This window comes from Rhinatrema bivittatum, chromosome 18, assembly GCF_901001135.1.
Source record: "Rhinatrema bivittatum chromosome 18, aRhiBiv1.1, whole genome shotgun sequence".
Taxonomy (NCBI): Eukaryota; Metazoa; Chordata; class Amphibia; order Gymnophiona; family Rhinatrematidae; genus Rhinatrema; species Rhinatrema bivittatum.
Window position 1 is genome coordinate 56247378 of NC_042632.1, and position 24288 is coordinate 56271665.

Sequence of the window (24288 nt, forward strand, 5' to 3'; positions counted from 1 at the left end):
TAAGCCCTCTCCCCCTGCAGCCAGAGACCGTCTCTGTACTCAGCCGGTAAGCGATGAGCCCAGGTAAATAAAAAAAAAAAAAAAAGAGAGAGATTTACCTCCTGATTCAGAGACATTTGGAGGGGTTTCGGTAAGATTTTCTCTGGTCTCCTAGCTCAGCGCGCTGTACCGACGTCGCTCCCGATCCCGTTGGGGTAAGGGGAAGTGGGCTTCTGAGCGGGTTGAGCGTTCATCCAGTCCCTAGATCATAAGAACATGCCATACTGGGTCAGATCAAGGGTCCATCAAGCCCAGCATCCTGTTTCCAACAGTGGCCAATCCAGGCCATAAGAACCTGGCAAGTACCCAAACACAGTCTACTGATGCTAGTAATAGCAGTGGCTATTTTCTAAGTCAACTTAATTAATAACAGGTAATGGACTTCTATAATCTTACTGGGGGTCAGTGTTTGGTTGAGTACAGTTATGGTTACTGCAGGGCTGTATCTAGGGTGATGTCAGCTATGAAATCTGACTTTGTCTCCATCTGCTGGCAGGGGAGCATAACCCATTGGTCCTGAGTCCATCTGCCTACACTAAGGAAAACAAAATTATCAGATAAGTAATTTCTCCATTAGCCAGTAAATATGGCATTCCTGGGGGTATTCTATGCCAAAAAAAATTTTTTAATTCTGCAGAAAATTTAAAATTCTGTGTGCAAAATGTGTAAGTTCTGCATATTTATTTGTCAAAATAACACAATACGGTGTGGCTATATGTAATTTTATTCACATATCTGTCACTTCTGTGGGTATAGTACCATTTCACCCAGAGAAGTCCTTTTGAGAATCACCTGGGTGTGCACATAATTCTGGAGAGAAACATCATGGGAGCCTGGAGGACCCATTTTTCTGTCCTGTTCAATAACAGTTTTGTGCTTTGTTCCTAGGTGGGCAACCTCCAGCCACAACAGCGGCAGTAGCACCCGTGTGTACGATGATGTCCCCTATGAAAAGGTGAGGGCTGATGCGCTCTCGGACACAGAGGGCTAAGGGAGGCTGAAAGGGGAGAACGTGAAGGCTAGAATGAAAGGGATACTTTGGATGGCTCCGTTGTCCTGCCAGATGCAGGAAGATCTGTAGGTGCATATTATAAACCGGTCAGGTGAGGGCTGAACTGCCGACTCTGTGGCAAGTGGAAGACCCGGATTAGATTCCTGAGTCTGGCTTCTGCTTCCCATGCCAGCTGGGGCTGGGGAGGCTGCGGAGGCAGCACCCTCATCCCCTGGGGGGGTGGAGGAATCCCAGTTATTGCACAGTGATAACGCTTCGGCCCACAAGTACAGGATTCAGGAAGGATCCCTGGCGTGTGGCCCTCCCCCTAGCTAAGTGAATTGAGAAGGGACATGAGATTTGTGGAAGAAGCTGCAAAGGAAAGGCTCATAACACCAGATCCCACCCCCCCCCCCACCCCAATTCTGTCTGAGCTGGAAATCCAAAGGAACTGGAGAGTTGAAAACGGATCTCAACACTCATTTCTAGCAGCTTCCAGAGAGGAGAAACCAGAACCAGACCCAATTACAATTTAATTTAATTTCAGGAGTAGTGAGTTTTTATTTGAAATAAACCAGAGACGATGCTCATTGCAATTTGAATCCTAAATGTAGCAGCAGCAGTTTACATACAAATAATCAATGAATAGGGGAGGAAAAGTCCAAACTATCCACTTATGTGCAGACTCCACAGCTCGGAGGAAATCGGTTGATTTTATTGAATTTATAATCTGCCTTGTTACCTACAATTGCCAAAACCGTGGCTCATAGGGATGACACCTCTCCAAACAGTATCCTGAAAGGGGGCTGGATGGGTCGGACCACCGGGTCCTGCTTGCCAGCAAGCCACCTCTCTGCTCCTCCAAAAGAACCTGCAGGCTGTCGCCCCTTCCATGCCTTTTCTTCATTTCCCAGTGACTGGAGAACCCGACCCGTTCCCCTGTGCCGTCTCCTCCAGTTTTCCATACCTGAATCAAAGGGTCAGGAGAGGAGTTCACCTCAGCTACAAAACTCAAACTTCTAGATCTAGAGGAGCAGGAGAGAGAGTGAACCCTTTACCCTCACAAAAATCAAATGGATTTCTCTGGCAAAGTCAAAACTGCAGGACCCCCTTCTATTCCCTTCTCTTCTGGTCGGGAGAAAGGAAGCCAGGTAGCCCGGGAAATCTCCAAAGAACTTACAGTACAGCTGGACAGAAATCTCGTCCTCCTGTCCCGTGACTTATAGAGATAACTCCACAAAGGGACAGGCTGCAGCTCTCGCTCTGTGCCGCCATCTGATGCTCTCAACGCGTACTGTGAGACGGGCAGCGGGAGTGACTCCCTTCCCCCTCTTCTTGTCTGTTTCATGCAGGTGGAGGAGGTGACGCGGCCGGCGGGGGCACAGGTGAAACGCCATGCCTCATCCTGCAGCGAGAAGTCCCGTCGCGTGCATCCCCAAGTCACCATAAAGCGCCACGCCTCCAGTACGTCTGGGCCCCAGCTGCCCCTCCATGGACGCGGCTTCTCGGGAGGGGAGGTCACTGTACAGAGATACTTTATTGGCTGGGGCTGTCATAAGGAGTCTGTACCATTCATTATGATGTTATAGGGGGCAGGGGTGTGCTTGGGAGGTGCCATGTGCTGAGGCCGGGCCACGGTGTAAGCAGGGCCTAGCTTTCTGCCTTTGCACGCCCTGCTGGGGAAACCCTGGGCCTGAGCTCCAGCTCTCTTCCCCCAGAGACGTCCTTCTGCTCTTTCTTTCCTCAGATGCGAATCAGTATAAGTACGGGAAAAACCGTGCGGAGGAGGATGCTCGGAGGTTCGTGAGCGAGAAGGAGAGGCTGGAGAAGGAGAAGGCGTCCATGCGGACTGAGCTCCTCGCCCTGCGGAAGGAGAAGCGAGAGCTCAAGGAGACGATAAGGAGCAGCCCAGGTAGAGGGAAATCTGGGATGATCTGCCCCCCCCTAATATCCAGAGCCTCGGGATTCTGGCAGAATTATTTGCAGGTTGCTGATCTGTCACTTGTTTGAATATTGTGATTCTATTTTATTATTTGGGCTTCTCTGGTGTTAGATCCCCCTCCCTCACTGCAGCAGCGGTCCTCGGCCTAGGGCCAGAACCTGCATTCACGGGCCCCGAATCCAGCCAGCAGGTGGCGCCGTTGCAGAATAAGCTGTCACCCAGTTCCCCGGCCTTCACGGTGTCTCCCGTCCCGGTGGACGGAGCTGTCATTTTTACTTCTGAATGCTCTAAGAGCCCTTCCTTGCCTCTTGTTTTGCCACTGATAAGAGCAATCCCTCTGCTCCTCTGGCCTTTTAACCATTTTTTAAGTCAGTTAGGCTTTATAAACCCATAGGATATTTTTGAAATAAGCTGCCATTGTATTTGTATAGAAATATCCGGCACTTGCACCGTTCTGCAGTCAGTACTGTGTATTTTTCAGTAGGCAACTGAACAGACATTAGGGGGAGATCAGAATAAGGCCAGTGCAGTCTATTCTCGTTAAAAGATTTATTTTTTTTTTTAAAGTTGTACCTGCTTGCACCCCTGGGGTTACTGTGCCAAGTGGAGAGCTGCCAGACCAACTCCCTTCCCCCTCACCCAGAAGAGTCTTTGTCCTGGGAACTGGAGTTACTCTTTCCTTCCCCGAGTTCCCTTTCCTGTTGTACGCAGTTTCCCAGGCCGCTGAGTTGGCAGAACCTGAATTTGGGCTGTCCCTGCTTTCAGAGGCAGACCCGACTTTCCACTTAGCATTTGGCTAACGATGGTCTGCATCCCCATCTACTGGTCACAGGGTGAAGCTGAGAAAGTCGGCTAGCACTGCCTGTGACATGTTTAATAAAGAGAGCTGTCCTCCCCTGGGGCACCATGTTACAGACTGGACAGTGGCATTGCATGATGTCATCTGTGGGCGGTGACGTTGCATGACATCACACTGGGCTTGGAATTCTCCTCCCAGCTGGAGCCCTTCTCCTCCATGTTTTCAGAGCTGGTGCAGGGGAGATGAGCCCTCCTCGCCAGTTTGGAGGGAAGCTCCCGCTTTGAGATGCCCGACTGTCTGGCCTCTCACCTGCTGTATTTCTCTTGTCTTGTTGGGACAGGGAAGAAACTGAAGGAGCTAGAGGAAAGGCTCCGGGCGCTAGAGGAGCAGTGCAAGGAGAGAGAGGGCAGACGAGTGGACCTGGAGCTCCAGCTGACAGAGGTGAAGGAAAACCTGAAGAAATCGCTCGCTGGAGGGTCTTCCCTGGGCCTGAGCGTGCCCAGCAAAGTCAGTAACCCGGTACGCAGTTCTTACCCAGCTCTGTAATGGGACTGTGTATGCCTGGGGTTCACATTCTCCAACTTCACTTCGGGCGTTTAAGCGGATCCTAGTTTTGTCACTACGTCTGTATTTTAGTGTAATTCTGAATTGAAAAAAACATGGGGCAAGCACAGAGGATCTCTGAGGGCGAGGACGAGATTGGGGGCAGATTGGAGGGCTGTCATGTTCTATGTTACTGGGAAGGACCCGGTTTCTGTACTGGGTCCCTGATAATCTCCTGAAAGGGTTCACTGTGCTCAGACCCCTCTTTCTCACAGCCATTTGAGAGGTGAGCTGGATTTTGTAGTGTGTTCTTTGCAGCATGGTAGCATGGCTGGTACAATAGTTGCATGATGCTGGCGGACGGTGTGGCCAGCTGTGCAGCAGGTCATCCACTGCCAACCATGCCAGCAAGAACCTGGACAACAGCTGCTGCAGCTCGGATGCCTCCTGCTGAGAGAGGGCAGTGCCCGCCTGCTCGAATGGCATCTAACAGACACGCTGACGTAGGCACTTTTGAACATGTGGATCCTTGTAGCCCATTTTCAGAAGGAAGCAGCATGACATGCATTGCCTGCGTATTTTCCGCCTCCTTTATTTGGAGGTGTCAGACTGGGAGAAACTATTGCATATCCGTGGGAAAATGCAATTGTGCGTGCTCTGTTTCCTCCCCTGACCTAACCGTGCTCGTTCATCCTGCTGAGGTGCACACATTCTGATGTCTCCTACCTGCTTTTAGCTGCTGTTTGGGGGGGGGGGGGGGGGAACGCAACGAGACACGTGACTGCTTAGTTACCCAGCTCAATCCCAAGTCTCCAGCATTGTGTGCTTCTCTCTTTTTGAGTAGTTTTAAAATTCTTGTTCTCCCTGTATTCTCTTTTTGTCTTTAGTGTTGGGATTTTAGACGACTTTATTCTTGTTCTCACATTCTCCTTCTTTTGTTCCTTCTTCCCCTTCCCCCTGCACAGATTCTGACATTATTCAAGGGGGTTGCTGACTTTACTTATTTCCTGAATTAGATCTCCTCTTACGGTTGTATTCTGTCTCCCCCTCCCAGGATGCAGGAGGCCCACGGGAGAGCAGCTGTGCAGAACAGCAGTTGCCTGTTAATTGTGCATCAGAAATGAGGAAAAGAGCTCCCTCCATCACAGCCTCCAGCACAGGCAACGTGCTGCAGAAGGCCAAGGTACAGTGAGCAGCGCCTGGGGTCAGCGCGGCCGCCAGCAGAGCACAGGGCAGTGCAAAGGAAACAAGAGAGGCTGAGAGAATCCCTTAGGAGAAACAGCCTGTATGTGGGCCAGGAATGCAGTGCGAGTTGTGAAATCCTTGGGACACACCTAGCCAGGCAGCATTTCAGGATATCCACAATGAGATAGATCTGCATACGATGGAGGCAGTGCATGCAAATCTCTCTCATGCATATCCTGAAAAGCTGACCTGCTGGCTGTGACCCAAGGATTGGTTGAGAACCCCTCTCTCAAAAGTACTGAGAAAATTAATAAAAAACAAAAAGAGCCTGTAAGGTATTGAAAGTTTGTGTTAATCTTTTTGTTGGTTTTTTAAGACATCACAACCTACTAACAATACAGCAAATGGACAGGGACTCCTTGCCACCCCTTTGTTGGGTTAGAAGACAATCAATAACAGAGTCTTTTCAATAATGTTGCAGGACCTTTTATGGGGTTTGACTCCCTGCTCAGGCACTACTGATTCTCCAAGGCAGATTATAGTTCTGCCAAAGAGAAGTGTGTCCTGTTGCAAATTGCACCGAAAATTATCCTGTGGCAAAACCTTAGCTGCTATCTCTGGCTGCACAAAGGCCTGCTGCGCTCAGCAACGCATTTCTTCAGTTAAATAGCCTTTGATTATAATCCCTTCTTTTTTTATGGCAGGCCTGGGAAATGAAGAAGACCTAAAGCCAACCATGCATGATGTACCCGACTCAATTCTTAGAGACTTGTAAAGACTGAAAAAGCAGTGATACTGCGTCAGCGGAAATGGGAAGAGTCAATGAAACCTCTTCCCTTACAGCTCCAAGACTTGAAAGACCGGGGAAAAAAAGTTCTAAAAATGGAGTCAAGCTGAAAATTTTGGGGAAAATTCTTTCACACCCAGCCAGCCAGGAAAGTTTCTTGGAATTGCTGTCAGCCTGCACCACTGCCTTCAGGGGAGGAGACTGTGTTGCCCATACCTGAGGCTCATCTCTGCACCACAGCAGGTAGCAAAGAATGGCAGCAATCTGAGAGGCAATGGTGCTGTTTCTCTGGTCTGTGATGGGAAAAGCATAATCAGTGTCGCAGAACAAGAGACAGAGATGATACACTCTGAATGGAAGACGGATACCAAAGTCCCAGTAACTGGCTCCTGAAATTCTACATTAACAGCAGAAGATGCTAAGGGTTTTAGAGCATTCATATGCTCAAAGGGCTGCAGAGGTGTATCCCTGTAACCTTTTTAAACAAATGTTTATTGGCAGATAATTCCAAATGTGCACCTGATGGCTTTGTACAATGTTGAGTTATAGGGACACAAACCATTCCCCCTCTCCTCTGCTTGCTTTGGAAATTGCCTTAGAAGCTTTGCACAGAGGATGTCCTGAAGAGGAAGGAGGTTCGGTGGGATGGGTAGATGATAGATGGGATGTCTGGATTTGGCATGAATGGATGGGATGGATTACAGTAATGTCAGGGTTTTGGCAGGGATGGTGTAATGTGGTGGCGGTAGGGGATGGTGTGGATAATGGTTGTAGCTATGAGATGGCCTGGTTGAAGTGGTTTGGCATGGATGACATGATTTTTAGACAGGACACTTCAGCATGGATGGGAGACCTTCACAAGATTTGAGATACTTTTGATATGGTTTTGAGGTGATTTGGTAAGGAAATGTATGGTTTAATGTGGAAGCCAAGGGGAGATAGGCCACATATCCTCAGGTCACTACACACAGCATAGATAGGTTCTGTCTTTGTTTTTCATTTCCTAGTGGAAAACATTCTGAGTTTGTTCACCCTGATTCTCCTTTTTAGAAGTGTAAGAATCTGTAAATTTGTTTGGCTGCCATGTTAGTCTTTATTTCTGTGCATTCAAAGGGTCTATCAAATAAAGAAGAGATAAATATATGAAGGGCTACCTTTTTTTATTGTCCTAACTTAATACATTTCTTGGTTAGCTTTCGAGTGCTAATTCTCTCATCTGCAGGTCAAATCAGAAGTCTGACCTGAAGAAGAGGATACTAGCTCTAGAAAACTCATCAAGAAAAGTATACCATTAGTCCAATAAAAAGGTATCTATTTTTTGTTGACCTTTATTTCTGTGACTGTTTAATGTCATGTATGGATTCGGGCTTTCCAGTGCTCGTGTATGTGTATGCTGTTGCCCAGAATTTCTCTGAACAATGCAGAAGGATTTGGGACGTTCACACCATGGCACATCAGAGTGGGATCTCGCAGCTTGGGACATTTTGATAGCACCTTTCAGCCAAACTCTGTATGCTAAAGCACTTTACAGAGACAAAATGTGCAGCCACTCAGGGCAAGATCTGAAGTGACTTTCTTGGCCCCAGGAAAGGAAATGAGTTTAGAGATCAGTTTTCAAAAACCGTTTGCCACTTCATTTGGATTCTGAATGTTGGGGTTTCTAAATTTAGAAACTTTTCAGCCAAATTTAGGCATCTAACTATTTGGGCTGAAAATTTCCAGGAATTTAGGTACCAAAATTTAGTACTGTAATTCATTTGCCTAGCTCCCAAGTTAGTCACCTACGCCTGAAACTCTGTGCTAAATGTTTTTTTCTCCGCTCTTACGCTGCTCCCATAGCTTACCCATTTTTTCAGCCGCTTAAATTTAGGTCCTTGGCCCTGTCCGTTTTCTAAGGAGCTGCTGTAGATACCTGACTCCCAAAATTAGGATCCTAAACTTGACCCTTCAAGGAATAAGACTGTGAAACTTTGACACATTGAGCCGCTATCAGGCAAAATCAGCCTAGTGCCCTAGTCTGCTGATACTTAACCCAGAATCAAACTGGTGCCCTATATGCATAACACTTGTTCCCTTTAATACTAAAATGAGCATTTTGAGACTGAGGGATCTTGTCAATGAGCTGCTGTTGAACAGCAAGTAGGCTGGCTTTGCTGTGGGGTGCTTTGTATTTTGTATTTGGATGCTGGTTTCTGGTTATTGAGGGAGAAGGCAGTTCTAGAGCCATAAGCACTCTTTGGGCGCTCGGTTGGATGATGAATCTGCAGAAACATAGTTCATGTGTGCAGTGAGCCAAGCCTCCTAAGACGGTGGTGGTAGCTTACCCAGCATTACTTCTTTTAAAACACAAATGCATACAGTGGATCTATTTTAAGCTTTCAATTCAAGTTCATGCAGATTTCACAGCTGCACATCTTGGTCTTTATTCAATTGCATGCATTGTATGAATCAGTTGCTATGTCATTCCATAAGTGCTGGTTGAGTGACACTTTCTCTGCTATCAGTCTGTGTTTCTAATGTTTTGCCCAATGATTCTGGAAGATCAGTGCCATGGAGGGACAGTCAAACTGGGAAAATACTGTTATTTCTTCTTTTCCTTTATTCTCCTGCCCCTTCTCTTTACCTAGCCCGGGTAGCTACACAAGATTTTTAGAAATCTGGATGAAGAGGACATTGCTAAAGGTCTGGTCATATTTATGATTCTATCCCCACCCTGTCTAAAAAAAAAAGTGAGAAAAGTAGAAGCTGCCTCTCAACTCTGTGGGAGACTGTGAAACTACTTATCCTTCTCTTTTCTGCTCTGTAAATAATGTTCTCTGCAATGCTAGCCTGTTATGTATTGTACCCCTTTATATTGTGCAGGAACTCTATGCACTTTATGCATCTCTGCTTTTTTTTCTAATAGTCACATCTACCAGGTTGTGTGTGATGGGTAAGGGCAGCTGTGCTGTTTAGATGGCAATCTAGACTGTTGATCTTCATGAAAGTTGAAATCAAATAGCCAGAGAAAGGAAATGGTGGTGTAAGTTTTCTTGGAAAAGGGACAGGGCCCTTCAATCTGCCCGAGTGTGTACTATAGACCTCCCCGTCTATCAGAAGAGCTGGATCCAGAACTGTCGCTGCGTATGACTACTGTCTCCTACCACTGAAAATGGCTTCTGCCTCCCACGGTGTGGGGAGCAGCGCCAAGCGAGCCCTGATTTATACCCTAGACGCCCCCCTTGAACAATGCCACTCTCATTGCGGTGGAAAATCTCACAGGGGGCGAGGGACCACATTGGGCATCTCTGGGTATTTATTATCCAGACTTCAAAGGGTGCTGCTTGGTGTAGTAGATCTTTCTTGTATTCAATTTTAGTCTAAAAACTCGACCTTCTTTTAAATGCTAATTCTGTGCAATAAATATACTTTATCTAGACTCTGCGCGTCATGTATGTTTGTCTTCCTTACACTGTAAGCTCCATACAGTGGGGCCTGTCTCTATTGTGGCTCTGTACAGTGCTTTGTATGGTTTTAGTGCTTCAGGAATGATAAATAATAGAAGTACTGCTAGTACTCATCACAGCTGCCCCCTGTTTCTAGTCTAATCCCTGTCTAACTTGTAGGGCGAAACGTTGCAGTGAGGCCGGAGCCTCCTTCAGCCAAACCCGACAGAGCTCCCTCAACACTTCTGTACACAAAGCCATCGAGCAGGTTCCCGCCCCACTCTGCAGGATGTGCGCCTGCGCGGCGATGCTCGGCGAACGCGCCTGCGCAGCCGACTCTTTCCAGCCGTCACCCCCGCTCCGCGAGTGCGCCTGCGCCTGCGCCGAGCCTCCCCGCTGCACACGGACTGCGCAGGCGCGCCGCGGCTCGCGGACAGTGGTGACCGTGTCATGGCCGTGCGGTGTCTGCGGGTGGCTCGAGCCCGGGTGAACGATTTGCTGCTGCTGAGCGGCGCGCGGCGGGACGGGTAAGGACGGCTTGGAGGAGGCCGCGGTGCCTCCCTCTGGCACAGTCGCTCTCTGACAGGGACGGGTGTGTGGCGGAGCAGGGCGATGGGCCGGGGGTGGGGGGTCACGCAGGGTTACGTGCACGTGGCAGTGCGGTTGCAGGTGTCCTGCTGCAGGTCCTCCTTACTCTCAGCGCTGGCAGCAGGATGCGGCTCTCTCTCCTCTTTTTTCTTTTGCTTTAGTTCTGGTAGTGGTCATAGCATCGCCTGAGAGAGAGGGTTGGTCGGGTTGGATTTTGCTGACCCCCCAATATTGTTTAGGTTCTTAGTCTCAGCCGAAGAGCGAACCATCTTTGCTAGAAGAATGAAGGTCAACGAGCAAATAAACAATCCGCGTGTGACTAAGAGTTGCTAGCCATGCTTTTCCTTTGGTCAGTGTAAAATAAGCTGAGGATCAGAGGTGATTTTACGCCAAGGCACGAGCCGGAATGAAAGCCATTGCAGCTAGACGAGGGTGGCGTCGCGATTGGCTCCGATCTGTTACTATTTTTTTTTTTTAGAAAGTTACCACTGCTAAAGATGATGTAGGAGGAGGAAATTGCAGCTGCTGGGGGCATGCTGCTTCGGCCACTTTTGCCTGTGATGTGTGATATGCTGTTGATGATTTCTGAGCTGGGATCTTGCCATAAGATAAATATTTATCAGCACTGATGCCTTGATTGTTAGTTAATGCAAGGTTTTATTGTTCTATATAAATGTTGCATCCTGTTTAAGCAGGACGGACCATAGCTCACTAGGTTTTTTAGAATGGCTGTTCTGTATCTATGGTCTCCATTTGACAATAAAGCAAAACAGAATAAATGTGTTTAATATATTAAGTCCCAGGGAGATTTGGCAGGACATATTTGTCTAAAGTTATGTTCCATGGGATAGAAGAGTTGTTTGACACAGGGACTGATTCCAATCTTGTGTTGTAATGGTCGTGAAGTTAAGTCATGCAGAGCTGAAAAAGCACTCGAGTGAAATCACTCAACCTAGATTAACTATAAAGTAAATATACAGATTTCAGTTCAATTTTAATTACTTTGTGCCAGATTATTAGACACATCCCATGAAGGGGAGATGCTGTGACATTAGAAGTTTAGCATTTCAATCCATTTGTTATTTTCCCTGTATTTTTTTTTTTAGTTCAGTTGTTTATATTTCTGTTTCTGTACATCTTTTGCTTTTGTCATTTTCATTTAATTTTTTATTTATTTAAAATTTGTATTCCACACATTACATGATGGTTCGTGGTGGATCACAGTGGTTCATAGTGGGGTAGGTGGTGCACTTGTGCTGACCATCATCCAAACATGTCTGAGTTCAACTGACATTTACATGCATTATATCTTTTCATAGAAATCTTATGTTAATGCCCATGCTCTTCCTCTAATGTAGAAGATATAATTCAATAAAGAAAATGTGAAGAAGAATGCTACATTGTTGAGACATTGTAGCATTCACACGTGCATTATATCACACGGACACAAAATCGAGCACCAAAGGGAAGATCAGACAGATAGCTTCCTTGGGGAGCGCCTTTTAGAACCAATACTACTGCATCAAGGACCTTATGATAAGGATAATCAAAGGAAACTTTAAAACAATCCAGGAGCACAAGACTTTTGAAATAAAAATGATCAGACACTTTAGAACTGACAAAAAAAAAAAAAAGACTCAACAGAGTCCTAGGTTTCTTATCACATGAGCCAATATGCGGATAACTGCTACATCAGTACCAGAGATAATGTCAGTGGAACGAGAAGTAAGGAATGAATACCGTGAAGTATGTTGTTAGTAGAATTGTATTTACTGTTAGGTTAACCAAAAAAAAAAGTATGAATATAAACTAGATCAGATAGTAGATATAGATAATGCGATATCCTAGAATATTTATGATTATGAACTAGAATGTGTATACGTTGTGGTGTTGAACTAGAAGGTGATTATTGATTATGAATATGAATGTGGATATTGTGATCTTTTGGAACAACAGTATATAAATCACCTAAATAGATAAATTAATCTATGGCAGCCATAGACAGAACCTGGAAGATGTAGTAGGCTGGATTGACAAACTGAAGCGTAGCAAATCACCTGAATGGGAAGGTATGCATCCTAGGGTACTGAAAGAACTCAAAAATAAAATTTCAGATATGTTACAAGTAATTTGATACCTATCTTTATAATCATTTGTTATACCTGAAGACTGGAACGTGGCCAATGTAACCCCAATATATATAAAAAGGGCTCCAGATGTGATCCGGGAAACTATAGACTGGTGGCGCCTGACTTTAGTGCCAGGAAAAATTGTAAAACTATTATAAAATATAAAATCACAGAACATTTAGATAGAAATGATTTAATGGGACACAGCCAGCATGGGTTTATTCAAGGGAAGTCTTGCCTCACAAACCTACATTTTTTTTGAAGGGGTGAAAAATCATGTGGGTAAAGGTGAACCGGTAGATGTAGTGTATTTGGATTTTCAGAAGGCATTTGACAAAGTCCCTCATGAGAGGCTTCTGAGAGAACTAAAAAGTCATAGGATAGGAGGAGATGCCCTTTCGTGGATTACAAACTGGTTAAAAGACAGAGTAGGATTAAATGATCTGTTTTCACAGTGGAAAAAGGTAAACAGTGGAGTGCCTCAGGGATCTGTACTTTGACCAGTGCTTTTTAATATATTTATAAATGATATGGAAAGGAATACGACGATTGAGGTTATCAAATTTGTGGATGATAAATTATTCAGAGTAGTTAAATCACAAGCGGATTGTGATACATTACAGGAGGAACTTGCAAGACTGGAAGATTGGGCATCCAAATGGCAGATGAAATTTAATGTGGAAAAGTGCAAGGTGTTGCATATAGGGAAAAATCACCCTTGCTGTAGTTACACAATGTTAGGTTCCATATTAGGAGCTACCACCCAGGAAAAAGATCTAGGCATCATAGTGGATAATACTTTAAAATCGTCGGCTCAGTGTGCTGCAGCAGTCAAAAAAGCAAACAGAATGTTAGGAATTATTAGGAAGGGGAATGGTGAATAAAACAGAAAATATCATAATGCCTCTGTATCGCTCCATGGTGAGAACGCACATTGAATACTGTGTACAATACTGGTCACCGCATCTCAAAAGATATAATTGCGATGGAGAAGGTACAGAGAAGGGCAACCAAAATGATAAAGGGGATGGAACAGCTCCCCTATGAGGAAAGGCTAAAGAGGTTAGGACTTTTCAGCTTGGAGAAGAGGTGGCTGAGGGGGGATATGATAGAGGTGTTTAAATCATGAGAGGTCTAGAACGAGTAGATGTGAATCAGTTATTTACACTTCCGAATAATAGAAGGACTAGGGGGCATTCCATGAAGTTAGAAAGTAGCACATTTAAGACTAATCGGAGAAAATTCTTTTTCACTCAGTGCATAATTAAGCTCTGGAATTCGTTGCCAGAGGATGTGGTTAGTGCAGTTAGTGTAGCTGGGTTTGGTTGCGTTCCTGGAGAAGTCCATAAACTATTAATCAATAGGGAATAGTCACTGCTTGATGCTGGCATTAGTAACATGGGATCTATTTAACGTTTGGGTGCTTGCCAGGTATTTGTGACTTGGATTGGCCTCTGTTGGAAACAGGATACTGGGCTGATGGGCCCTTGGTCTGACCCAGTATGGCTGTCCTTATGTTCACTGTTATATTTTCTGATACTGTCATCTTTTGCTCATTTGAATTTTGACCTGAAGAAGTAGTATTAGCTCTCGAAAGCTAGTCAAGAATTGTATTAATTTAGCCCACTAAAAAGTATCAGTTTGTATGTATTTTATTTGTTAACTTTTTTTTCTGTGCAATAAGCAAAAGATTGCAATTATCAAACTGTGGTTATTTTACCTGCATCGTCCCTGCATAGCTTGCAGACTCTCCTGAAAAGTGTAATATCAGTATCTCTCAGCTCCCTCCTCTTGGAGGAGGGATCTGCATTTGGTTTGATTCAGCACTCGCCTCGCCAGCTCCCTGCCAGATGAGGCCATGCAGGAAGCGCTCTGCTTCACGTAGGCCAAAATGTATCAGCTCTGCATACCAGGAGGAAGAGCCCCACAGTGCTGTGCTGTAGTATCCGGATCTTCTGAAAGGAGTTTTAACGATTGAGTTAGTCTGTGGACTGCAAGATTTCAGGATTTGATTGACAAAAGATTAGGGATAGCAAAAGCTCTGTATAAGGAAGGCTTAATTTAATTTTGAAAGTAGACTTTGAAATATAGAATCTGACAACAGATGAGGACTGTAACTTCCATCTAGTCTGTATTTCTTATAGAAGCAGGTTAGCTGAAATGAATTGATGGCGTTCTACCCAGAGAGAATGGTCTTGTCTTCAGTACGTAAATAGGTGGGGGGGTTACATAGTGACAGACAACGGTTTTATTTCAACTGTGTCCTGCATGATTTTTGTCATTTCCCAGTTTAGGGTTGAATGATTAATTGCAGGTTGTGATTTGTGTTTTTATGGGATTATCATAAACATCATCCAAAAATAATGATTGAGTTTTGAGACCACACAGGACCCTTCAGAAACAGAAAATATGGCAGATAAAGACCACCAGGACAATCCCGTCTTCTCTTTATTTATTTTTGCAGAGTTTATATTTTTGACCACTTCTCAGTTCACTCTTCAGTTTTTCTTCTCCATCTGAAATATCCATCTTGTTGCAGATTTTATCATTTATTTATTTATTTAGAGCTGTTATATACCGTCATTCCATGTGAGAATCACTAGATCACCATTCACTAATTATACACCACGTATCCCAAATTATTGATTACAGCAATATTGTTATTCACAATTATTAGTGACTAGACAAATGAGAACGACATGCATTGATTGTTCGTAGAGGGGTAGTAATAGGGTTAGGAATGAAGGGGATGGTTAAAACTTTGCAAATTACCAGATTAATAGTTTTCATGGGGTCATTCTGAAAGGGGTTGTTATCACCTACAAAAATCTTCCTTCTGATTTTAGCAAGTGTTCTAGCTATGGCATTACATGACAAGGCTTGTCACGTGATAGAGGTCCATGACACAGTCACACATACAAATCATAAGTAGGTAGCATCTTACAGTGTATGCTGCGTGAAGCTGATGGATGATACCTTATCCACTGAGTATGCATATAGAACAGAGTCCCCTGAAGTTTTGTAAAGTCCCAAAGATGCTTTATCTTTATACATTGAAAAAGCAGACATTTGTAGTGCATACGCTTTTGAGATTACACATGGCATTTCTTCAGATGTACTTGCATGCACTGTAAAAAAAAAAAAAAAAAAGCACCATGGCAGCACTATAAATGCATCTATGGTCTGTAAAACTGGTGCTCATGTAACTTGTATTTTGCTGGACCTTTAAAACAGCATAATATATTAAAACTTCAGTTTTCTTTAAGATCAGTATGGCTACAAGACTGCATTGGAAAGAAAGCAGAGGGTGAGAAATCGGAGGTTCTTTAATTCAGAGCTTGTAGATCCTTGCACTGGTTCGTTAAATCTGCAGAGTAAGATGGAGAAGAGAGAAGGATAAACAGTGCAGCAGTTTTTGTTCTCGGGGAGCTCTCAGTATGGGTGCAGTACTGTTAGCAGATGATTGCTAATCAGGCAGACTCTTTTAAAGCTCCCTGGTCTCAGCTGGATTGTGTTTTTGCTTGTTCCAGGGAATGTGCCTGTGTCTTTAGCACCGCTGCTCATCAGAGGAATTCTGGAGATGACTGTGGTACAGATGATACTCAAGCCAATCAAAAACACTTGGATGCTGTTCAGGCTCTGGAAAAAAAGGCCATGAAACTGGAAGAACAAATCAAGGATTTAAATGTGAGTTTGTATTCACGAGACTTTTTTCTGCAGTTCTTGTTTGTATATACAACAAAAGCGTGGGGAGAGAATGTTTGTATACAGAATATAGTTCACATATTTCAACATGTTGCAATTTTAATCAATAGCAAAATATACTGGGGCTGAATTTTGGACTATGATAGCTGTTTATTGAGTACAGTCAGTAAAAATATTACATTTATTGTACCTGAGTAGAATAGTCAATAACACTGTGAGCCAAACTTAACATTTAATTGGATATTGGTTAAATCAGGAAGTAATTTGTGGGGGGGGGGAAACTACAGTTCTGCCACTTCTTGTTCTGCTCCAGCCCCTCCTATCCAGGCAGCCTGCAGGGAAGGCGGTGAACGTGGCAGACAAGTTCTGCTCCAGTCTCCTCACCCTCATTTTACTGGCCCCCACTGCAGCTTATCATGTTGGCTTTCTGGGCCTCACCATCTCTGCCCTTGGTGGCCAGACTGGGGGAGGGGGGAGTTAGTGATCAAAGCGAGGGAAAGGAGAGTGAGTGAAGGGATAGAGGAGGCGAGATCGAGTGTGCGGATCGGAGAAAGGGTGAGGGGATTGACTGTTCTGTGTGAGTGAGATGATCAGACCTGGGAGGGGATGGTCTAAGTGAGGTGATAGAAGGGGGTGCATGAGGAGACAGTGCAGTGCTGCTCCCATCCTTCCTCCCCTGAGGAGGTAAAGAGCAGCCCATGCTTTCCTACTCCCCCCGTGGACAGGGCTAAAGGACTACCAGGGATTGGGGGGGGGGGGGAACACGTTGGGAGATTCATTGGCGGGGGACCTGGAAATGGAGAACCAGGATCCCCAGGGCCGTTCTCTGTACCCCTTCTCTTCCTTCAGCCCCTGTGATCCTCCAACCCCAGCTGTCTTTGCCCATGAAATGAAAAATGGCTGGGGGTTGAGCACTGTTTGGGACTCTGGATGGAGGATCATTGGGAGGAAGAGTGCGTTCATGTGTGTGTGTGTCTGTGTGAGAGAGAGAGAGTGTATGTTTGTGAGAATGAGGGAGTTCACATCTGGCCTGGGCCCTGCTCCTCCTGCCTCATTCCAAAGTTCCCGTTCCTTTTTGTCCACAAATAAGTCCTGACTTAGACGATTAATTGCATCCCTTGTTTTGAAAAACGGTATATAAATACTTTTAAATAAATAAATAAATAAATCCCAGTTACAGAAGGTCAGTGGGCTAATCTTGCTCTGCCTGCCTGGTGCCATTCCTTAGTCTTATCTGTTTTCTTTGCGCAGATGCGATGCCAAAGGGCCATGGCTGACTCTGAAAATGTTAGAAGAAGAACCCAGAAGTTTGTGGAGGATGCCAAATTGTTTGGTGAGCAAAGAGGAGAGCAGTTTTACAGCAACCGTACCAGCTCAAGTCTTCATGATAGTTACTTGCCCTGTTTCTTGGCTCTATTATTTCCTCTAGTAATCTTATTCCTAGGTTGACTTTCTATTTTCTTTTTCTATATTATCAAAAAGTGTAAAGAAACCAGGGGCAGTGGAATGCCTTTTTGGGTGGGTGGGTGGGTGGGGGGCGACCAGGTTCTATCCCCATTTCCACCTATGTTCCCACTGTCATAGAAATGACGGCAGAAGAAGAGCAAACTGCCCATCCAGTCTGCCCAGCAAGCTTTCACAGTTATTTTTCTCATACTTATGTGTTATTCTGACTGCTGAGATCAGGTACCTTATTGGTAACTTTTTGGTTCTAATTTCCTTTCCTTCTGCCATTGATGCCGAGAGCAGTGCTGAGCTGCATCAAAGTGAAGTATCAAGCCTAATTGGTATGGGGTAGTAACCGCCGCAATAAGCAAGCTACTCCCACGCTTATCTGTTTACCTAGACTATGCAGTTATTTATATTTACAGTTAATGTCATTCTGTCTTTTATATGTAGTCTTCTCATAAATCATATTCATTCCTAGTCCACTTTAGTGCTTAATGCTACAAAGCCAGACATGGGGTTAAAGGAGAAAACAACAAAAACAGAACAAGCCAAGCTGCTATGGATCCCTACGCAGAAACTGCACGCTAGCAGAATACTTCGGAGAAAATTCTTTTTCTCTCAACGCACAATAAAGCTCGGGAATTTGTTGCCAGAGGATGTGGTTAGTGCAGTTAGTGTAGCTGGGTTCAAAAAAGGTTTGGATAAGTTCTTGGAGGAGAAGTCCATTAACGGCTATTAATCAAGTTTACTTAGGGAATAGCCACTGATATTAATTGCATCAGTAGCATGGGATCTTCTTAGTGTTTGGGTAATTGCCAGGTTCTTGTGGCCTGGTTTGGCCTCTGTTGGAAACAGGATGCTGGGCTTGATGGACCCTTGGTCTGACCCAGCATGGCAATTTCTTATGTTCTTATGTTCACCTCACTTACACATGAAGGACATAGACAGACTGACCATACCCAGAATAAAGTATAAATAGAAAGGTGCAGAAAAAAACTGAACTGAAAACCGCAACAAGCCAGACTCTGTATGCAGTGCAATAATAGAAAAACAGAAATATCACCATTCTTGATAAAGCATCAAGTAAAATTAAGAAATATAAAACATTTATTTATTTAATGCACTTATTTTCTGTGACTTCCATAAAAGAACAGCGTGGATTCCAATGTACATACACAGTGGTTTTAAATATTAATACACACAGGTAAACAATGCAGCATAAACAATTTAAAAAGATAGGGGCAGATTTAAAAAAGATGAGCCCCTAAATTTAGGACTCTAAATTAGATGCCTAAGTTTTCAGCTGAAAATTCACATAAATTTAGGAGCCTAAAAATTGGGCATCTAAATGGAGCCCTGCTATTCATTTGCTTTGTTTTAAGCTCTTAAATTAGGTACCCAGTTCTGAAAATCCATACTAAGCTCCTAACTTTGTTTCCCCTCCCTAACTTTCAGGCCTATCCAGTACCGAGCGGTAGGAAGAGCTGCGTTAGTGCCTACGGCACCCGCGGTTACCGCCCGCACAGTGCAGCTCACCTACCGCTCGATCCTGAAGCCTAATTACATGTAAATGTAGGCCGCGTCCGAAAAGCCTTAGGTCCGCGCAACCCAGGATACTGGATAGAGCGCCTATACAGGATCCTGGGTGCGCGGGCCTAAGGCTTCACGCCACGCTGGTATCTGTCATTTCAAATGTCATTTGAAATGACAGATACCAGGAAGCGAAAAAAACAAAAGCAAAAAGTAAGTCGCTTCGCCGCTTCACTCTTCCCTCCTCCCGGAGCAGGGCGCGAAAAGCCGCCTTGCTCCGGGAGGAGGGGGGACACTGACAGCGGCGAAGCTTTCCCCCAGCCCAGACAGCGGCGAAGCCAGAAGACAGCGGCGGGGAAACGGCGAAAGGACTGTCAGTGTCCCCCCTCCTCTCGGAGCAGGGCGGAAAAGCCGCCTTGCTCCGGGAGGAGGGGGGGGACACTGACAGCGACGATGCTTTCCCCCTGCCCGGACACCGGCAAAACTTACTGTTATGCAGCCATGAGCAGGAACGCGAAGGTCTGGCTCCGAAAGCTCCTCCCACAAAATGGCCGCCTGCACGGGGAAAGAGTACAATTGGCCGCGGTCGTGACGTCACGTCTTCAGCGGCCAATTGTACTCTTTCCCCGTGCAGGCGGCCATCTTGTGGGAGGACCTATCGGAGCCAGACCTTTGCGTTCCTGCTCGTGGCTCATGGCTGCAAAACAGTAAGTTTTGCTGGGGGAAAGCATCGCCGCTGTCAGTGTCCCCCCCCTCCTCCCGGAGCAAGGCGGCTTTTCCGCCCTGCTCCGAGAGGAGGGGGGACACTGACAGTCCTTTCGCCGTTTCCCCGCCGCTGTCTTCTGGCTTCGCCGCTGTCTGGGCTGGGGGAAAGCTTCGCCGCTGTCAGTGTCCCCCCTCCTCCCGGAGCAAGGCGGCTTTTCGCGCCCTGCTCCGAGAGGAGGGGGGACACTGAAAAGTCGCTTTGCCGTTGCTTCGCCGTTGCAGTCTCCGTGGCAGCCCCAGTCCGGACATCGGAGGGGGGCTGCAACGTTTTTTTCGGGGTTTTTTTTTTTTGGCTTCGGGAGCAGGGGAGAGGACTGGGGCTGCCACGGAGACCGGCACCCATGATCGCGGCCGGGGCAGGTGAGCGGGGGCTGGGGGAAAGCTTGCCACCTACCCTTACCCCTGCCTCTACCGCCTGGGTCAGGGTAGGCGGTAAGTTTGCAGGTTAAACGCGCGACAAAACGGCAGGGAAAGGTAGCGTTAGTCGGGGCGCGGGTTACGGGATGCTAGGGGAATAGCTAATTGGCTCGTTTGCATGCAATATCGAGCTAATTCGCTCGTTTGCATGCAATATACATGCCGCGGGCGGAAGGGGTTACCCGGGGAATTTAGGACGCGGTAGGAGTAGGTTAAAGGGGATTCGGGATCGCAGGAAGGGCTAACGCGGCCGGAACGTGAGTTAAAAGCGGCTTAGGAGCAGGGTAAACCCGGCCGCACTTTACAGGATAGGCCTGTTTGCTGCCATAGCTACCCACTTTTGAGGCCCCTAAATTTAACTTTCAAAAGGGCCAATGTAGGAAACTAACCCCCTAAGATGTATAAAAAATGCTGGATCAGCCTAAAATAAAACCATACATGATGTCAAGCAGGCCAAGCTGGGATGAACATATGTGATTCTTCTTGCATCTCTAATGCATTCCTTGTGAAAATGCTCAGTTTCTATGAGGCTCCTTTACATCCTGACCAGAGAAGAGCAGGAACTGAATTTTAAGGTTTAATTGGCAGAGTAGAGGATGTCACTCAACTCTCTTACTATTTTTTTTATTATTATGAGTAAAATTTAAGAGAATATTTCAAAATAGTGGAGAAATAGAATATTCAAAAATTAAACTCATAAAAATATTTAAAATTCCCCAAAATCAAAGAAATAATTCAAAAGAGCTGACACATGAAATGACACCCGGTAATTAAAAGTAATGAGGATAAAAGAAATGTTGCGCTCTCCAGACCTGGGAATGTTTTGATTTCCAGTCCCCCTGAGACTGTTGTGGATTAGGTGAGGGAGGAGAGGGGTCCTGACTTTGCCCTTTTTCACACACACTCACTCTCACACTCCTCATTCAGCACATGGAGAGTGAGTGAAGGGCTTGCGGCAGGGACAGCTGTGGCCGTGGCCACTGAGCATGGGGGCGGCATGGGAATTTTGGAGGAGGCCCCTGTGGCCACCTGTGAAAGAATAACTATACAACCATATACCTGTGTATATTTCAACATCAATCTTTATTTATCATTTGATTCACTTTGGTTGTATAGTTATTCGTATAGAATTATACCTGTGGGTTACCCATGTGATGATATATGTATTTGACCACCTGTGAAAGAAACCATACTGTGGCCTGGCTGAACACGGAGCAGCCATCAGCTTCACTTCAGTTTGCTGAGCCTTTTGTTTCGTCTGCATTTGGTTTTTTTCAGGTGAAGGTAAATGATTTCTGGTAGGGTCCATTAGCCTTGATCATTGCTTACCTTAGCTCCTAATTCTGCTCTGCAGAAAGCTGACGCTGCAGTTAGGTGGTGTTTTTCAGAAGAGCTTTAAAAGCTAAATTCTATTTACGCAGACAACTCCCTCTTTACAAGGAAACTTGTGAATGCCTCTTATGTACATAAGAGACTAATGGCACGATTCCGAGCCAGACGCAAGAAGCTTGCATTTACTCAGTGCTTCAGCACTATTGTGCAGAAACCACTGCAACTCTAACCTTGAGAGAAGCTTCCCGGGAAATAAGAGCTTCCAAGTGTAGGCTGAATTCCCCAAAAATCCAGTGAAGTAACTCAACAGGACCCTGAAAAGAGGATTTCCCCGACTGTGTGTGTCTCCACCACTGCTCCCTGGCAGCATTTCTGCTGATTACAGGAGGAAGAGAAAGCAGGAGCTGCCCGCAGAGACGTTTCCAAACTCTCCTCCTTGCCCTGCAAACATTTGTTTTCCAGTTGGGGCCAGTCCCGAAGCCCCCAACTCTGGGAGACATGGGGCTGAATCGGACCCTGTCTCCTGTACAGAAGCCAGACAGACGGCAACCAGGCCTGAGAGCAGAGATGGGAAAAAAAAGTCCACAGGGCGGGGGAATTAATTGTAGTGTAGAGAGAGAGGGAGGGATATCTTATCTGGTGGCTGATTAGATGGGGAGAGAGATTTATTTTTCATTGATCAGGTACTGGCTGGGAGTGAGACGGGGATATTTGTTTTCTTTTCTAAGGACGATGCTGTTGGCTTACAGGGAGAGGGCATTTTACTTTTTTTTTTTTAATAGCAAATGTTGTTTTCTTAAGAACTGGCCCTTTGCCTTCTTAAAATGCCCAGACAAGCTTCAGGGCTGACCCATGAGACTAAAGGCATTTTCTGGGGGTCTCCCTACTCATCATTGCTGCAGTAATTTAAAGAAGGCAGCTAGCCAGTCGCTGGCGCAGAAAAGGTTGAGAAGCAGTGGTGTAGTATTGCTGACTCACACCCCCTTCCCCAGGGTATCGTTGAAATCTGAATGCCAGTGTAATTTTTGGGCTCTTCACTGCACTCAGTGTTGCTAGTTTACACCACAGTTGCTCAATTAGATGGTGTTAATGCATACATTTGAAAGTTAAAATAAAGAGTCAAACTCTTGTTTGGCATTGGTCCCCAAAGAGTGAACATTCAGAGATGCCAATTCTCTGCAGTCCTGCGCCCTTCATCATTGGTTTCCAGGCTCTAATTGCTTGGCGGCAGTGGTTTTCAGCGTTCAGAGCTGCAATTCATTTTTCTCTACTGGGTTGCTGTTCATCAAGCACTAGACAGATCTGCCTTAGCTGCAGGGCAGGCTCACACCTTTACTCATGCATATGCTTACTGTCTCCTCAGGGATACAGAGCTTCTGTCGGGATCTAGTAGAGGTGGCAGATATGCTGGAGAAAACAACAGAGCATGTCGCACAAGAGAAGGTCGATGGTGAGGAAGAATCGCTGCAAACTGTTTCCAAAGGACTCTTGCTTATTGGTGCCAAACTACAAAGCATTTTTGCCAAGCACGGCCTGCGTAAGATGGACCCCATCGGCGAGGTATACGATCCGTATGACCATGAAGTGGTTTGCTATGTCCCAAGTGAGGGCGTGAAGCCTGGCACCGTGACCCAGGTGTCCCAGGACGGCTACAAGCTTCATGGACGCACCATCCGGCACGCACATGTTGGCTTGGCTGTAGAGTCCCAGCAGTGACGTCTTGCCGCAAACATGCATGGATCAGATGAACGGAAGACTCTTCACGCTCTCAAATTCTCCTTCATTTTTTCTTTATTTATTAGGTTTCTAATGTGAATGTGCTTTGTTGGCACTGATTGACTGCTTTTCATTCCAAGATATTAAATTATTTAATTACTGAATCTTTTTTTTTTTTTTTTTTAGCGTTGAGGTGAAAGTCACTGTTGCCATCAGTCAGTCAATACTAAGGCTTTCTTACAGTGTTTTCTCCTCTCCTGATTAGGAATCATCAGTTTTAAAATTTTAGCAATCTGATTTCCTGAAAGTAGTTTTAATTAAATATTGGGAAGGGTCTTATAGATCAGGAGACCCAGGCGCAAGCTCATCAAGAACTTAATACTGTTAACTGCTGGAAAGCGGGGTGGATTGTACTTTGAGAAATGGAAGAAAGTTATTATCACTGCTTCAGCAACTTGCCTTGAAAATGTGTCTGTAAAGGTGGAAGCCGCTGGTTAGTGGCCCCTAAACTGAATTTTTTCAAGAGCTCATTGAAGGCCTTTTCCTGTTCAAATCATGCATGGAAAGCACAATGGTGTCCTGTGCGTGCTCATCTTGAAGTCCACGTGACACTAGTATCTGATTTTGTTCCTCCTCACTTTCTCGGTTTCCTGATGATGTAGAAATCCTGCAGACCAAAGAATCTGGCTGTGATGATATTCCAACATGCCCTGACACGCTGGGAACATTTTGTAGGTTTAATAAAGTCTAGTTGGGAGCAATGAGCATGTGTTTAGCAAGAGGTGATACTGTGAGGCTTGGAAACAGAAATGAGCTGCTTTCAGACAGGTTGGATGTGGAACTTGGACGGTGCCATAGTATTTGTAAAGAGTTATCAGTCCAATGACCTGCCACATGGTTCAGGTTCTCTCTTTCCTTTTGCTCTTGTTGTCTGGTGTTCTAAAAC

The 24288-nt window shown here is 45.5% G+C and overlaps 2 protein-coding genes across 2 annotated transcripts in view; both read left to right on the forward strand.

The window, feature by feature from the left end:
- Nucleotides 1-9704, forward strand: part of AFAP1L1 (actin filament associated protein 1 like 1) — a 47839-nt gene extending 38135 nt beyond the window's left edge. The window contains exons 14-19 of the mRNA XM_029583373.1: nucleotides 928-994; nucleotides 2383-2494; nucleotides 2778-2942; nucleotides 4112-4290; nucleotides 5369-5497; nucleotides 6204-9704. Coding sequence (XP_029439233.1) covers nucleotides 928-994; nucleotides 2383-2494; nucleotides 2778-2942; nucleotides 4112-4290; nucleotides 5369-5497; nucleotides 6204-6227 — 676 coding nt within the window. The 3' untranslated portion in view covers nucleotides 6228-9704. The remainder of the gene's footprint in view (nucleotides 1-927; nucleotides 995-2382; nucleotides 2495-2777; nucleotides 2943-4111; nucleotides 4291-5368; nucleotides 5498-6203) is intronic.
- Nucleotides 9705-9932: 228 nt separating this feature from the next.
- GRPEL2 (GrpE like 2, mitochondrial) lies at nucleotides 9933-23625 on the forward strand. Its single transcript, XM_029583829.1, has 4 exons — nucleotides 9933-10238; nucleotides 15959-16115; nucleotides 17385-17466; nucleotides 22990-23625. The coding sequence occupies exons 1-4, from the start codon at nucleotides 10162-10164 to the stop codon at nucleotides 23340-23342; spliced, it is 669 nt and encodes a 222-aa protein (XP_029439689.1). The 5' UTR covers nucleotides 9933-10161; the 3' UTR covers nucleotides 23343-23625.
- The last annotated feature ends 663 nt before the right edge of the window (nucleotides 23626-24288 follow it).

Coding starts and splice junctions, on each gene's coding strand:
- GRPEL2 (XM_029583829.1), top strand. CDS start 10,162: ATGGCCGTGCGGTGTCTGCGGGTGGCTCGAGCCCGGGTGAACGATTTG. Junction 10,239..15,958: donor AGCGGCGCGCGGCGGGACGG/GTAAGGACGGCT, acceptor TGCTTGTTCCAG/GGAATGTGCCTGTGTCTTTA. Junction 16,116..17,384: donor AACAAATCAAGGATTTAAAT/GTGAGTTTGTAT, acceptor TTCTTTGCGCAG/ATGCGATGCCAAAGGGCCAT.